Source organism: Primulina huaijiensis, chromosome 11, assembly GCF_012295235.1.
Source record: "Primulina huaijiensis isolate GDHJ02 chromosome 11, ASM1229523v2, whole genome shotgun sequence".
Classification (NCBI taxonomy): Eukaryota; Viridiplantae; Streptophyta; class Magnoliopsida; order Lamiales; family Gesneriaceae; genus Primulina; species Primulina huaijiensis.
The window spans coordinates 3,708,958-3,722,649 of NC_133316.1; the positions used below are offsets into that span (position 1 = coordinate 3,708,958).

General features: G+C 35.9%; 2 protein-coding genes across 5 annotated transcripts; both read left to right on the top strand.

The window, feature by feature from the left end:
• The first annotated feature begins 117 nt into the window (after window positions 1-117).
• On the top strand, window positions 118-6,785 carry LOC140988577 (alpha-1,3-mannosyl-glycoprotein 2-beta-N-acetylglucosaminyltransferase-like). Its single transcript, XM_073457588.1, has 18 exons — window positions 118-283; window positions 571-621; window positions 1,790-1,877; window positions 2,355-2,417; window positions 2,825-2,859; window positions 2,945-3,021; window positions 3,133-3,178; window positions 3,278-3,340; window positions 3,499-3,565; window positions 3,662-3,730; window positions 3,825-3,894; window positions 4,001-4,062; window positions 5,090-5,179; window positions 5,316-5,410; window positions 5,875-5,937; window positions 6,019-6,057; window positions 6,160-6,330; window positions 6,480-6,785. The coding sequence occupies exons 1-18, from the start codon at window positions 215-217 to the stop codon at window positions 6,588-6,590; spliced, it is 1,329 nt and encodes a 442-aa protein (XP_073313689.1). The 5' UTR covers window positions 118-214; the 3' UTR covers window positions 6,591-6,785.
• Window positions 6,786-8,035: 1,250 nt separating this feature from the next.
• LOC140987723 (calcium-dependent protein kinase 26) lies at window positions 8,036-13,349 on the top strand. 4 transcript variants are annotated; one of them, XM_073456365.1, is made up of 8 exons: window positions 8,040-9,254; window positions 9,332-9,475; window positions 9,548-9,700; window positions 10,781-10,896; window positions 11,095-11,262; window positions 11,670-11,894; window positions 12,454-12,600; window positions 13,061-13,349. In XM_073456365.1, the coding sequence occupies exons 1-7, from the start codon at window positions 8,507-8,509 to the stop codon at window positions 12,571-12,573; spliced, it is 1,674 nt and encodes a 557-aa protein (XP_073312466.1). In that variant the 5' UTR covers window positions 8,040-8,506; the 3' UTR covers window positions 12,574-12,600; window positions 13,061-13,349. The 4 variants fall into 4 exon arrangements, with proteins under 4 accessions (XP_073312463.1, XP_073312464.1, XP_073312462.1 ...); XM_073456362.1 differs by having other exon boundaries at window positions 8,036-9,254; window positions 9,332-9,700; window positions 13,038-13,349; XM_073456363.1 differs by having other exon boundaries at window positions 8,036-9,254; window positions 9,332-9,700; window positions 13,066-13,349.
• The last annotated feature ends 343 nt before the right edge of the window (window positions 13,350-13,692 follow it).

Consider the following 13,692-nt stretch of genomic DNA (forward strand, 5'->3'; position numbering starts at 1 on the left):
AAAAATAATGTGATGTAATAAGAGTGAGATGATAATAATATAGTCAATTTTGTAAATAATATAATAATAATAATAATAATAATAATTCTTAAATTTGACTAAATAATGTATTGGGAAATAATAATATCGAAATAAGCTGATATAAAAGGAAAATGACAACGGCGGAGTGAACCGTACGAGGCGGAGGGGAACTGAAGACGAAAGGAAAGAAAACATGGGGAACCGGTTCTGCGATTACCGGTACCTGCTCCTCTTCGCCGCCGTCCCATTCATCTACATCCAGGTCAAACTCTGGTTCACTTTGATTTTGACTTCTGATCAGAAAACCAGGATACAGCATGATTGTTTAATCCCATGCTTGTCTGATCCGTATTTCTTATTAGGAATTAAACTTACTCATATGCTGCCGCCAGATGATGTGTGAAGTTATCTATTGATTCGATACCCATATGGATATTTTTTTGTCCAAACAAGGATTATACCGGTTGCTTGATTTCAGTAGCAAAGACCAGTGTTGCTAATATAAGTAATTGCTGACATGATTATTGTTCTTGGTGTCCTTCCCCGCAGATGCGACTTTTCACCGCTCAATCAGAGTATGCTGATCGTCTTGCTGATGCTGTACGTTTTGCTTTCTTTTTTATTCAGCACCAATGCTCAATTCTATCTATAAGACAAGATTATGGATGGGGTCAATCGAGAAACTGTGTTTTGTGGTGCGGGAGCAACCATTGAATGTATTTGGGGCTGATATTCACATTTCTAGCAAAATTACAAATAGAATTTCGATATGTTCATATTATGGCATCAATGGTCCATTGACCTCACGCCTGTTATTGGGTCTTAAGATTCTGATGTAGATGCTCAATATCAAATGCCTAGCTCTCTCATACTGTAACACGTTCTTTGCTTACCTTCTACTCTTGATCGGGGAGCTACTGTTGCTATATCAAAATTAAAAAATTTATTTGGATTGAAGTCTTGGCTGAGCAGTGAAAGCTGTATTTTTTAGTAATTTTCTTTTACTACATCCTCATATGTAGTCATAAAAACTTTTGTTCTCAGGATGGGTTAGAATTAGAATGAACTACTCGTCATTAGGAAAAAGATTAATTTTTAGGTCCGATTTCCGAATATGTTTTCTTACAGCAGTAATTTATGTATATTGTCATAATAAAATTTCAGGTGGCCTTGTTGATTTGATATACAGAGAGGGAAATATATGGTGTTAGTTCATAATTATAGAAGTTGTAAATGGATATTAGAAAATTTTAGACTTTTTAGACGACTTTCATAGACCCAGCGATAATTGGATGCTAGATTTTGAACTATGCCTTTCAAAATGTCTATACCTTGGATTTGGCATGCTTTATTAATTAAAGATTTGATTTAGAACAATCTAGTCAACATAAGAATTATTTGGCAGCCCTTCTGGTAAAACTTCCTGCTAGTAAAAAAATTAGTTTGGTCCAAACAGTATAACTATAGAATGGTGTGGTGTATAATTAATTAAAAAAATCAGAGTATGTTTAAAAATAATAATAAAAAAATGTATTGGTTTGCACAGACATTCTTTTACATTTTCTTTTCAAACCAAACAATGAAACATGTTATACTTTGTTTCCCTGAATGGAATTCATTATTAATATAGTCTTAGTACTTTTACTTGTGTGTCATTGAGTTACCGGATGTAAAAATGCTTTACACTTTCTATATTATGTCATCATTCAAAAGGCCACATGTATATCATAGGATATACGGCACCTAACATGTACAGTATTGATGACAGATTGAATCAGAAACTCAGTGTACTATACAGACACGACTGTTAATTGATCAGATCAGCCAGCAACAAGGACAAATTCTTGCTCTTGAAGGTGCTTTATCTCTTATGCTTCTTTCCTCGATGACTGGCTTTAAAAAATGCATTGCAAAATCTTACTGCTTAATCCATAGATTTTAATGCTCTTCCTGCCAGTAACTGGACGTTTAAGAAAGGATCCATTCGGTCTTGAAATATCATAAAGATCGACTAGTGAGCTTTGGGATCAATACAATTCAAACTGCCTATACTTAATGATGTAGGACAGATTGTCTCCTGATACGAGAAAAATTGATTATGTGATAGGGAAGAGCTAGATTACTGAGCAGTTTTCATGTATAATCTTTTATACTTGTGCCCGGTCAAGAATGATGAAGCAGCTCGTCTGTTTCACTGCTATTTTTTCTCATTTTGTTTTTCTCTATTCTCATTTTTGGGTAAGGAAGTTTTTTTTAATCATTGGACGATGTGGTGTTATACTGTTATTGATGAGAACAAATTAGTGTTTATCTTTGACGTGCTACAATTTCAGAGGAAAGGAAGCGTCAAGATAAGGAATGCGGACAGTTGAGAGCACTTGTTCAAGATCTTGAAAGTATGTTTACACAGTTCCTTCCTTTATTTCTCATTTGTCACCTAGTTAATTGCTTTCTTTCTGTGCATGTAAAGAGTTAGTTTTCATTCTGCAAATATCTATTATCAGTCCTTTTTCTAGCTTCTGAATACTTGCCTATTAAGGATAACGTCTCTGTGCTATTGGCTTTTCTTTTTGTACTTCTGCATGGTTCTATGGCAAATTAAGTAGGATGATAATACAAACTGCGACTTTTGTACATTAACTTGATTGGCTCAAAAATTAGGTTCTTCCCATCTTTCACCTTTTATTTTTGTTATATATTGCACATTTGACCTCTAGTCCCTTTTGTTGCCCATGATCGATGCCTACATTTGTTAGTAGTGTGCATTTGTTAGTAGTGTGATCGTTTCTCTATCCAAATTCAGGGAAGGGTGTTAAGAAATTGGTTGGTGATTTACAGGTTTGTACAAAATATTTGTTTCTTTGTGTTGTTATATGCTATTTTCTTGAACTTTTATATATCAAACATGTTACTTGTTTATCAGGTTCCAGTAGCAGCTGTCGTGGTTATGTCTTGTAACCGTGCCGATTACCTTGAAAGAACTATAAATTCTATTCTAAAGTATGATGTGTCTCCATGCATCCTTTTGGTGATTTGAGTTGCTATCACAACACTTCTAGCTGTCAGCTGACATTTTCTTTCATCTCTTTTTTTTCCTTTTTTCCTTACTAGATATCAAATTCCGTTCGCATCAAGATATCCTCTATTCATATCACAGGTACCTAAATATGGGACATCTGACATGAGTTTGGAGTTTTCATTGAGAACAAGGGGGACACTTTGCAAATGCAAATTACACTTGCATTCTTTTTTGCAGGATGGATCAGATCCTCTTGTTAAGAAGAAGGCTTTGAGTTATGATCAGCTAACGTACATGCAGGCACTTGTTTTCTTTCTATCTTTTACATTCTAAAATTATTTCTTACTCAGTTCGCTTACCTACTTATTTATTGGATTGGATTTCTTTTAAGATCTTTAAATTTTATTCCTGGTTCTTGTTCAACCACAACAGTTTTAATATACTTTCATGTGCCCCAGCATTTGGATTATGAACCAGTGCATACTGAAAGGCCTGGGGAGTTGATTGCTTACTACAAGATTGCACGTTAAGTTTTTTGTTAATTTGTTTTCTGTTATTTGCCTTCCTTTCTGTTTGAGGAAAGATTCTCTGGGTGACATAGCCTAATTGTTTGCCATTCAGGCCATTATAAATGGGCACTGGATAAGTTGTTCTATGAACACAAGTTTGACAAAGTAATCATTCTCGAAGGTTCCTGTTTCTTTTTTCTTTTTTACTTCCTTTTCTTTTGTTTTTCTTTTTTGCCTCTGGTTCTTTCTTTCACTGAATAAGCCATCATCTGCAGATGATATGGAAATTGCTCCTGATTTCTTTGACTATTTTGAGGCTGGAGCTGCTCTCCTTGAACACGACACGTGAGTTGTTCTCTCCAAGATATGATGAATTTTAGATCCATTGACAATTTGACATCCTACGTCGATTTCTGATTGGAAGTATTTGATTGAAATGCACCAACGATAGATCTATCATGGCGATTTCTTCATGGAACGATAATGGGCAAAAGCAGTTTGTACACGATCCTTGTAAGTTCCTCAGTTTTCCTATTGATCTGCTAAACTTTCGCAAAAATGTTCCTAGGTCAATGCTATTATCTTCTTTCACTGATAGAAATTGTTCTACATAACTTTGTTGATTACTGTGTTTCTGGGCTTTGATGATGTTTGTCATTCTTGTTCCTTGAGAAAACTCGGTTGGGTAGGTTAGTTCTTTCGTTTCACTTCCCACACCATTGTTTGTATTGGGTGTTACTCATAATGAATGATAATTCATTTGTCTCTAACATGACTACTTCTGTTGTTTTCCCATTAAATCCGTTATCCCCTGTTTGTTTCCCCTTTAAGTAATCAAAATTAGTTGTTCAGTTTTGATTACTTGTAATCATTTAGTGAATCTATTTCCTTCATTATTGTATGAAACAAGTGCACATGATATGCTATATATTCATTCAAGCTATTTTCTAATATTTTTAAAAAAGTATTGTATAGATTATAAGCCTCTGATTTTTAGTGTTAACATTAAATTAAGGATGAATTGTCGAAGGATCATTAAATTTTGTGAAGCAGGCTGTTTGAGTTCCCGTATGCTATACCATTTAGCTTTGAACATAAATCACCAGGTTGTTCGATTCATTTATATATCTTTGCGTATGGTTCCGTCGCTAAATTTCTTGAATTCATGAGGTTCTTCTCTATCCTCATTTTTTTACTCATGGTTCCGTCTCCGAATTTCTTGAATTCATGAGGTTCTTCTTTATCCTCGTTTTGTCACTCACCAATCTTGCTTTACATTTATTTCTCATATTTTTTGTGCTGAGATGGGATATGCTATCACTATTTTCTTTCGTGTGCTAAATTGATATTCTTCTTTATTGAACGGGTTGAAATGAGATTTTTGTTATGTTGTGTACTGTTCAAATTTGGGAATTTTTACAATCTGTGTATGATTAAAGAAGATGCAAAGCTTCCACTATATTTTTTATGTACATTTTTTAACAGCCTATTTGGTCAAACATCAGTAACCTTTCTGCATCTGTTTTCCTATCTCTTGCAGATATTCTTTATCGCTCAGATTTTTTCCCTGGTCTTGGATGGATGCTCTCTAGATCCATATGGGATGAATTGTCTCCTAAATGGCCAAAGGCATATCCTTCCGCCGTATTAATAGTTGTAATATTTGACATCAAAATCTTAAATTATTTTATCCGTGCTCCTTCTAGATTTTTTTCTCTTTGGTATCTTTCGCTTCAGTCTTATGCATTTTCTTGACCAAACAATCACTTACTGGGATGACTGGTTGCGGCTGAAAGAGAATCGTGGAGGGCGTCAATTCATTCGCCCAGAAGTGTGCAGAACATATAACTTTGGAGAGCATGTAAGACTTGCGCTCATTAGTAAAAACACTTATGTCTCTATGTAAGACTTATTCTCTTTTTAGAGGTTTCCGATTACAATAGTCTAGGACAATATATCAAGCTCTAGGTGTGAGATTGATTTTTTTCACATCCATGTTCTTTTCTTCAAGAGGAGAGTATTTACAATGACATGTTCAATTCTGGTAGATATTTTTGACTAAAATTCTAAATCATGACTGATGTTTTTTTAGAGATTTCTATCATGGAAAACAATTTTGACCTTTTTTGGGTTGTTAAAGAAGGCTCGGCCGAGCATATGTTTAATGTTTGACATGAAATTTTACTGTTATTTTTGGTTTTGGCATAAGTTGACTCGTTAAATTCTTGTCTGCTACGTGTTTGGAAGCTATCATAAGTAGTTCTTGTTACATTTTTAATTTTTTCAGTCGAACTTGTTACCAGGCTTCCTATTTTTTCTTCATAGGGTTCCAGTATGGGGCAGTTTTTCAAACAATATCTTGAACCTATCAAACTGAATGATGTCCAGGTATGTAACTAGTATGGTCCATGTTATCTTGCTCACCTTGTACTAGCCTTCGTCTGAAAACTGTTTTTACTGGTCTGGAAGGTTGATTGGAAGTCAATGGACCTGAGCTTCTTGGAGGAGGTAAAGTCTTGCCTTTACAAGTGAAATATATGCCATGCAACTGTGCTATGACAAGGAGGAACGTAGTCTATCTAGATACTGAGATTAGATCTACTTTTATAGGATAAGTATGCAAAATACTTTGCTGACCTGCTTAAAAAAGCGACTCCAATGCATGGAGCTGATGCTGTTCTCAAGGCACATAACATTGAAGGGGATGTACGTGTCTCTTACCGTGACCAATCAGATTTTGAGTACATTGCTAGACAGTTCGGCATTTTTGAAGAATGGAAGGTAAAAGTTGTTCTTTAAGGTTCTCTTCCATTCTCAATAGTTGCGACTTGCTCCCGCTCCCCATTGTGGAATCGTAGCTGACTTATTTATCTCCTTCCTGATTTCAATCTCTCAGTTTATCTTAACGGGGTTTATATTTATATAATCAGGATGGTGTCCCCAGAACGGCGTATAAAGGAGTAGTTGTTGTCCGTTATCATCCACCGAGGCGCGTATTCCTAGTCGGCCCGGATTCTCTCCAACAATTTGGAATCAGATAGACCTGAAGGCAAGGCGCTATCTAAGTTTATTAGGAACTTTGACGGACTGAATTCCTTAATGCCGGTGGCAACTTGTATTCACAAGACTCGTATTTGTTTTGAGTTCTTGCAAATGCCATCAACACAAATTCACAAATTTTCCATATTGATCATCACACATTTTAATAGAATTGTGGTCCAATTTGATTTGTTTTTTCTCCCTGTCAAACTTTAAGGCTAGTGGTGCATGGCTCAGAAGACTTTTGTTGACGGACTATTTGGACAGTCTCTAATAAAAATAATAAGCTATTAATGTCAAATGTAAATTGACCAAATAATTTTGATGGTTTAGAATAATTCTTTGAAGCTCTCATTTATACATATACTGAATTACGTATGAGAAGGTCTCTTGTGAGACGATCTCACGAATCTTTATCTGTGAGACATGTCAACCTTACTAATATTCACAATAAAAAGCAATACTCTTAACCTAAAAAGTAATATTTTTCATGAATGACTCAAATAAGAGATCCGTCCAAAATACGATCCGTGAGATCGTCTCACGCAAATTTTTGTCATTAAATACATAATAAGCTTCTTTTATTAATATTTAATGAGACAACGGTTTCAACTTTGGTTTCTATTTTATTATTATTCAATAACTTTTTGCTTTTCTGTCTTGATTCTCTGTAAATAAGCATTGGAATTTGGAGGAACATGACAGATAACAAAAGGAGACTGAACCCAAATAGAGATTCAGCTCTTGAAAGTTTGATGAATTCAAATTGGATCTCAATAATTAATAAGTAAACTTGATTCGTTTACATCCGTAACACGATTTCCGAACCCAAATATAATATTAGTTTGTTCATACTTATAATTAAACTTGATTCATTTATATTCGTAAAGTGATTCAATTTGTCAAAGTCGAGATTTAGTTAATCGAGACTTAAGATTTATAATTTTAGTTTGTCCATATTTATAATTAAACTCGATTCATTTATATCCATAAAGATCTTGAGGATCCAAGTAAAATTATAATTCTTAAGTCTCGATTAACTGAATATCTACTTTGACAAATTTAATCACACCGTATAAACATAAATTAATAGAGTTGTAATTATTGTCATTGTAACGAAAAAAAGTATGTATTGTGTTTGTACAGAAGCGAGTCATTTCCTGTATTGTCCACCACTGGCTTCGGACATGTATAAAAATAACTACACGAGGACGATTTGACGCCGACTCCTCCGGCTACTTTTCCCCTGGTACAGATTCACTTTCGTCTGATGATTATTAAAATTCCATTATGTTCTTTCTTTCTTGCTTATCTTCGTCAATCTTTTTCCTTTTGAGTACTAGTAATCATCATATGAATAAAGGCGCTACCTTTTGTTGAATCTTTTTCAACTGTTTGTTTCATGCATACATATGATCTGTGTAGGTATTTTTGTGCCCTTTTTTCCAGTCATATACGTAATTGGTTTGCTCGATCTGTAGCTGAAAAGTTAGATTGTTGTTCGTTTCTTGATTTGTGTATGATTTTGCTGCTGACATGTTGCTTGCTCTTTCGTTATTGATCGGATCTGATCCATGATGGATTTTTTGTAATCCCCTTTTAGGAATTTCTCGTATTTCCTAGTTTGCCTTTCTTTCTCTTTTTAATTTTCTTTATCTTATGGTTCTCGAGCTCGGGGTAGAGAGCTCTAGAGCTGGTGTTGGTGCCAATATTCGTCTTATCCCTTTGTGTCAACATTTTTTAAATTTCTGTTCATTAACTATGCTGACGGGTTGGTTCTGATGCTGCAAATCTTTCGTTTCTTTGTCTCGGTGAGTTAAATTTTCAGAATTTGCGCACATAATGTGAAAGTTGGACGCGGGAAGGGCTGCTAAGGCACTGTTTGAGGTGATATAAGGGAAGGGAGCTCTGTCGTTTCATGGGCAATACATGCCGTGGGTCTTTCAGAAGCAAACCATTACAGGGCTACAACCAGCCCGAAGACCAGTCAAACTCTAAACACAACACCACTTCCAGCTCTTCTGACAGTTACTCTCCCACTGGGAACTCGCAGCATATTGTTGACACACAACAAAACCACAAAAAGAACCCTAATTTGCCAGCCGTCACCAGCCCCAGGAAAGAGAGTGTCATGAACCGAGGCGCTAATAATCAAGCTTACTTTGTGTTAGGTCACAAGACTGCTAACATCCGGGATCTTTACACCCTTGGGCATAAATTAGGACAAGGCCAATTTGGCACTACCTTTTTGTGCACTGAGTTGTCGACAGGCATTGAATATGCTTGTAAATCTATATCAAAAAGGAAGCTTATTTCCAAAGAAGATGTTGAAGATGTGAGAAGGGAGATTCAGATAATGCACCACCTGGCTGGTCACAAGAACATAGTCACCATTAAAGGGGCATATGAAGACCCCCTTTACGTTCACATTGTGATGGAGCTTTGTGCTGGTGGTGAATTGTTCGACCGCATAATACAAAGGGGGCACTACAGTGAGAGAAAAGCGGCTGAACTGACTAAGATCGTTGTAGGAGTTGTGGAGGCCTGCCATTCACTTGGGGTTATGCATAGAGATCTTAAACCGGAGAACTTTTTGTTGGTCAATAAAGATGATGATTTCTCTCTTAAAGCAATTGATTTTGGTCTATCTGTTTTCTTCAAGCCAGGTATACTGCAAAATACTTCTTTGATAGCTATATCCTTGTGTTGTTTGCCTGTATGTATATGTCATGTGATGCTACAGGTCAGATTTTCACCGATGTGGTTGGGAGCCCATACTATGTTGCACCAGAGGTTCTTTTGAAGCATTATGGCCCAGAAGCAGATGTGTGGACAGCAGGGGTGATACTGTATATATTACTGAGCGGGGTGCCACCATTTTGGGCTGGTAAGATGTCATATTCAAGTAAGCAAATCCACATTCATGTGCAATGTATTGATGGTTATCCCGATTGTTCAGAAAATCAACAGGGGATATTTGATGCGGTTTTGAAGGGACACATAGATTTCAGTTCCGACCCTTGGCCATTGATATCTGAAAGTGCTAAGGATCTTATTCGAAAGATGTTATGCATGAGACCTTCAGACAGGTTTACTGCCCATGAAGTATTGTGTATGTTTTCTTCCCCTAGATGGTCGGAGCTACTGTTATTTGTTTAATGTTGGATTCCTCGTATGTCTTTCATTTCTTCTTAATGCTTTTGCTTTGTGTCATGTTATCTAGAGTATCTTGCATTGTCGTTGATCAATTGGGAGATCTTTTTACTGATCTGTATTCTAGAGCAGCTTGGATTTCTGTAAACCAAGATTTTCATTGTGCAAATATCAAATCACCCAAGTATTTGCTGTAGTTTGTCATCATTCCTACATTTAGGGTGCGTTTGGTACGGGTGATTAGGTGGGTTTATTTTTTTTAACCCACCTAATCACATGTTTGGTAAGGGTGATTATTTAACCAAGTCTATGACTCCTATGAATGATTAAGTTATATTAGGTGTGATAAAATAATCACTCCTCACCCCATAGTATTATTAATCACATTCTTAGTCCATCATAATTTTCCAATTTTACCCTTCTCCTAAATTCAAACTCACCACCACTTCCCTAAACCGACCGCCGACCGACCACCGTCGCCAACCTCCGACCACCGCGGACCGCCGACCACCGCTGCCGACCACCCCCTCCTCCTGTCGGCCGATAGCCGGACCACCGCCGCTGCCGCCGCCGTCGCCGCCGCCGACCACCCCCTCCTCCTGTCGGCCGACCGCCGGCCGATAGCCGGACCGCCGCCGCCCCTTCCGGCCGGCCAACCACCGTCGACCACCACCACAAAACTGGAAGGGCAATTTTGTCAATCCATCAAAAGATTATTATTTATCCCATTCTTAAAAATCATACCTAACGTAATATTATTTTATCCTTATCTACTTCGATCATTCTTTTTATCATTTCTTTCTTAATCATTTCATTATTTTATCCTCCAACCAAACGTAGCCTTTGAGTTAAAAAACATAATCATAACTTTGTGATTATTTGGATTTATTTTTTTATCAATTGATGTTTCTTGCTATAGTGAAAACAGTGATGTTAGAAACTTCCTTCCATGTCATTGACTATGGTTTTTGCTGGATAATGATCTTTTAATCATTGTCTTATCTTTTAATTCTTGTCTTATCACATATTCAATATGTAGGCCACCCTTGGATATGTGAAAATGGTGTTGCACCTGACAAATCCCTGGATCCAGCTGTACTTTCCCGCCTTAAACAGTTTTCTGCTATGAATAAATTGAAGAAAATGGCGTTGCGGGTATGAGATTTGCCTGAACATGCATTCTATAATATTGAGCTTCTAATGACTTTGTCAACTGAAAATTTGGTCATTTGAAGACATCTTATGCATATATTCGTCATCTTTTTCAATTTGCAGAACCATATCAATCTACATGCTACTCACATGTCTGCTGAAACATGATCAAAGCATTTATTTATGAAGTGAAATTTTCAGGTGATAGCTGAAAGCTTGTCAGAAGAGGAGATTGCTGGCTTGACAGAGATGTTTAGAGCCATGGACACTGATAATAGTGGCGCAATCACATTTGATGAACTCAAAGTTGGTTTAAGAAAATATGGATCAACATTAAAGGATACAGAAATTCGCGATCTTATGGATGCAGTATGGTTACTTCTTTTCAATAATATATATGTTCTTTGCTTAATTTCCTTTTTATGCAGTCATGGTATTTGCAGTTTTCCCAGATTTATATCTCAGTATCTGTCATTTTTCTTGACGTATTATTTGGTTGAGATCATGATTAAAATGGGCAAAGACAGATTCAGCGGGATATGCCTGGACTTTCTGTAATCTTGTTGCTAAAACTTCATGCTAACTGAATCTAGTAGTTCAGGTCTTCCAAAAACTAGAAATCTTAGTGGTGAAAATGAAATTCATTATGCATTGGATATTTATGTTGTCTTATTCGTAGTTTCATCTTCCTCCTCGATATACTGATGCATGCCAACCATCAGACTGGAATTGGATTTGTGGCCATTGTTGTTTCTGAATTATTTTTACGGTTGCAGGCTGATGTAGACAATAGTGGAACAATTGACTATGGTGAATTTATAGCAGCAACAATTCATTTGAATAAACTAGAACGCGAGGAACATCTTTTGGGAGCATTCCAATATTTTGACAAGGATGGAAGTGGTTATATTACAGTTGATGAACTTCAACAAGCTTGTATTGAGCATGGTATGACAGATGTTTTCCTTGAAGATATTATCAAAGAAGTCGATCAAGATAATGTAAGTTCCTTAGCATCATAGTCTGTCTTGGTCCCTTTGTTGAGAATGTGTAACACTGCAGTCAGAAATGTTACCTGTTCAGTATGTACAACTTAGCTGTATATGTATTCAGCCCTTATCAGCTCTTACTCTGGCTTCAAGGTTTTCCAAAAGGAATTTGATTAAGCCTTAGCATTGATTACCATTTCATTCTTTAAGCATTTCATTGTTTTACTCTAGTTTGTGTATTTGCAGTGACTCAAAAGGTTTTACTTTATGAAATGGTGTCCGAACATGATATTAATTTTATTTTTAGAAGAAACATGATATTGTTTATTGAGGTTTACTATTATTCTTTTAAATATGTTATCGTTTTTTGTTATATGCAATTCATCATATTTTAACAGTTGGTAGATACAACATTGATGTAAACTAGTTGTAAGCAGTATTCCCATGATTTGGAAATGCGTTAAAGATGCCTAAAATTTTTTGTAAGGGCTGGAGCTGTTGTGCCTGTTAGATCTTATTACTTTATTCGATGGATTATGTATAGTTAACTTTTGAATACATGTTCTTACAGGATGGAAGGATAGATTATGGGGAATTTGTTGCTATGATGACTAAAGGAAATGGCGTTGGGAGGCGAACCATGCGGAACAGCTTAAATATTAGCATGAGAGATGCCCCTGGAGCTCTATAACTTCATTATTCAAAGCCTCTTTTACAGGTATTTGCCAGATTTTCTGATATGTTACTTTCTTACTTTATGAGAACATCATATATAATTAATGAATCTGGTAAGAAATGCACGTAGCAACTGAAGTAATATGGAAATTCTTTGCACTAATGTGATCGTTTACAGTGAAACTTGTATTGTTCTTTCATACATGTCCATTTGAGTTTGTCGAACAATTAATTAAAGTATTTACACACTTGGCTTGTTTTATATATTGAAGAGATTACTATCCCACTAGTTAAAATGTCAGCTTGAAAGCTTAACTTTCAATTTACCGTTTTCTTTATTTTCTTCACTTTCATTACTGTTGAGATTCATATAATTGCAATGATATATCCAAGCTGCTATATCTACAATGCGTATTTGCCTATCGTCGTCATGAATAATAAATCTAATGTTGTATTATACTTGTTTTCCAATCTATCTAGGGGATATACATCATACCGTACAGAACAGGTGGTCGAGGAGGTATCAACAATCAGCAGTATCTGGGGAATTACGTGGCGCGTGTAGTTTTTTTGTTTGTATCGATTGAGTTACAAATTACTGAAGTTGTTTTGTTGTTAGAGAGCAGGCAATACTCCCTATATGTTGATGTAAAGATTCTTTACTTGTGTTACAAAACTTTCAAAATTTTCGAGACTTGTTGCCATGGAGATAGACTGAACTTCAGAAACAACGGGATGTATTGATGTATGAAATGTGGCAAGATCAAACAAGATTTGTTTATCTTGCCATAAATATGCCACAAGTCAAGAAAGGGGAATCCACATCAATAAGGTAAGGAGTATGTCTCTTGTGAGACGGTCTCACGAATCTTTATCTGTGAGACATGTCAATCATACTGATATTCAGAATAAAAAGTAATACTCTTAACATAAAAAGTAATACTTTTCATGGATGACTCAAATAAGATATATGTCTCGTAAAATACGACCCGTAAGATCGTCTCAGACAAGTATTTGCTCAAGGTAAGACTTTTATTGAGATTAAATGAGTCCCATTATGTGATAAGAAAGATATTTCAATTGGGTTTTTGTGTACACTAAAAGAAATTAAATACTCGACTTTTAGAAGCCAAGA

Bases quoted from the DNA above. Each gene is read 5' to 3' on its own strand.
- LOC140988577 (XM_073457588.1), top strand. From the start codon at position 215: ATGGGGAACCGGTTCTGCGATTACCGGTACCTGCTCCTCTTCGCCGCC. The intron at 3,341-3,498 runs GCACTTGTTTTC...CATGTGCCCCAG, and splicing joins ATCAGCTAACGTACATGCAG to CATTTGGATTATGAACCAGT. The intron at 6,058-6,159 runs GTAAAGTCTTGC...CTACTTTTATAG, and splicing joins ACCTGAGCTTCTTGGAGGAG to GATAAGTATGCAAAATACTT.
- LOC140987723 (XM_073456362.1), top strand. From the start codon at position 8,507: ATGGGCAATACATGCCGTGGGTCTTTCAGAAGCAAACCATTACAGGGC. The intron at 9,255-9,331 runs GTATACTGCAAA...GTGATGCTACAG, and splicing joins ATCTGTTTTCTTCAAGCCAG to GTCAGATTTTCACCGATGTG. The intron at 11,263-11,669 runs GTATGGTTACTT...TTACGGTTGCAG, and splicing joins TTCGCGATCTTATGGATGCA to GCTGATGTAGACAATAGTGG.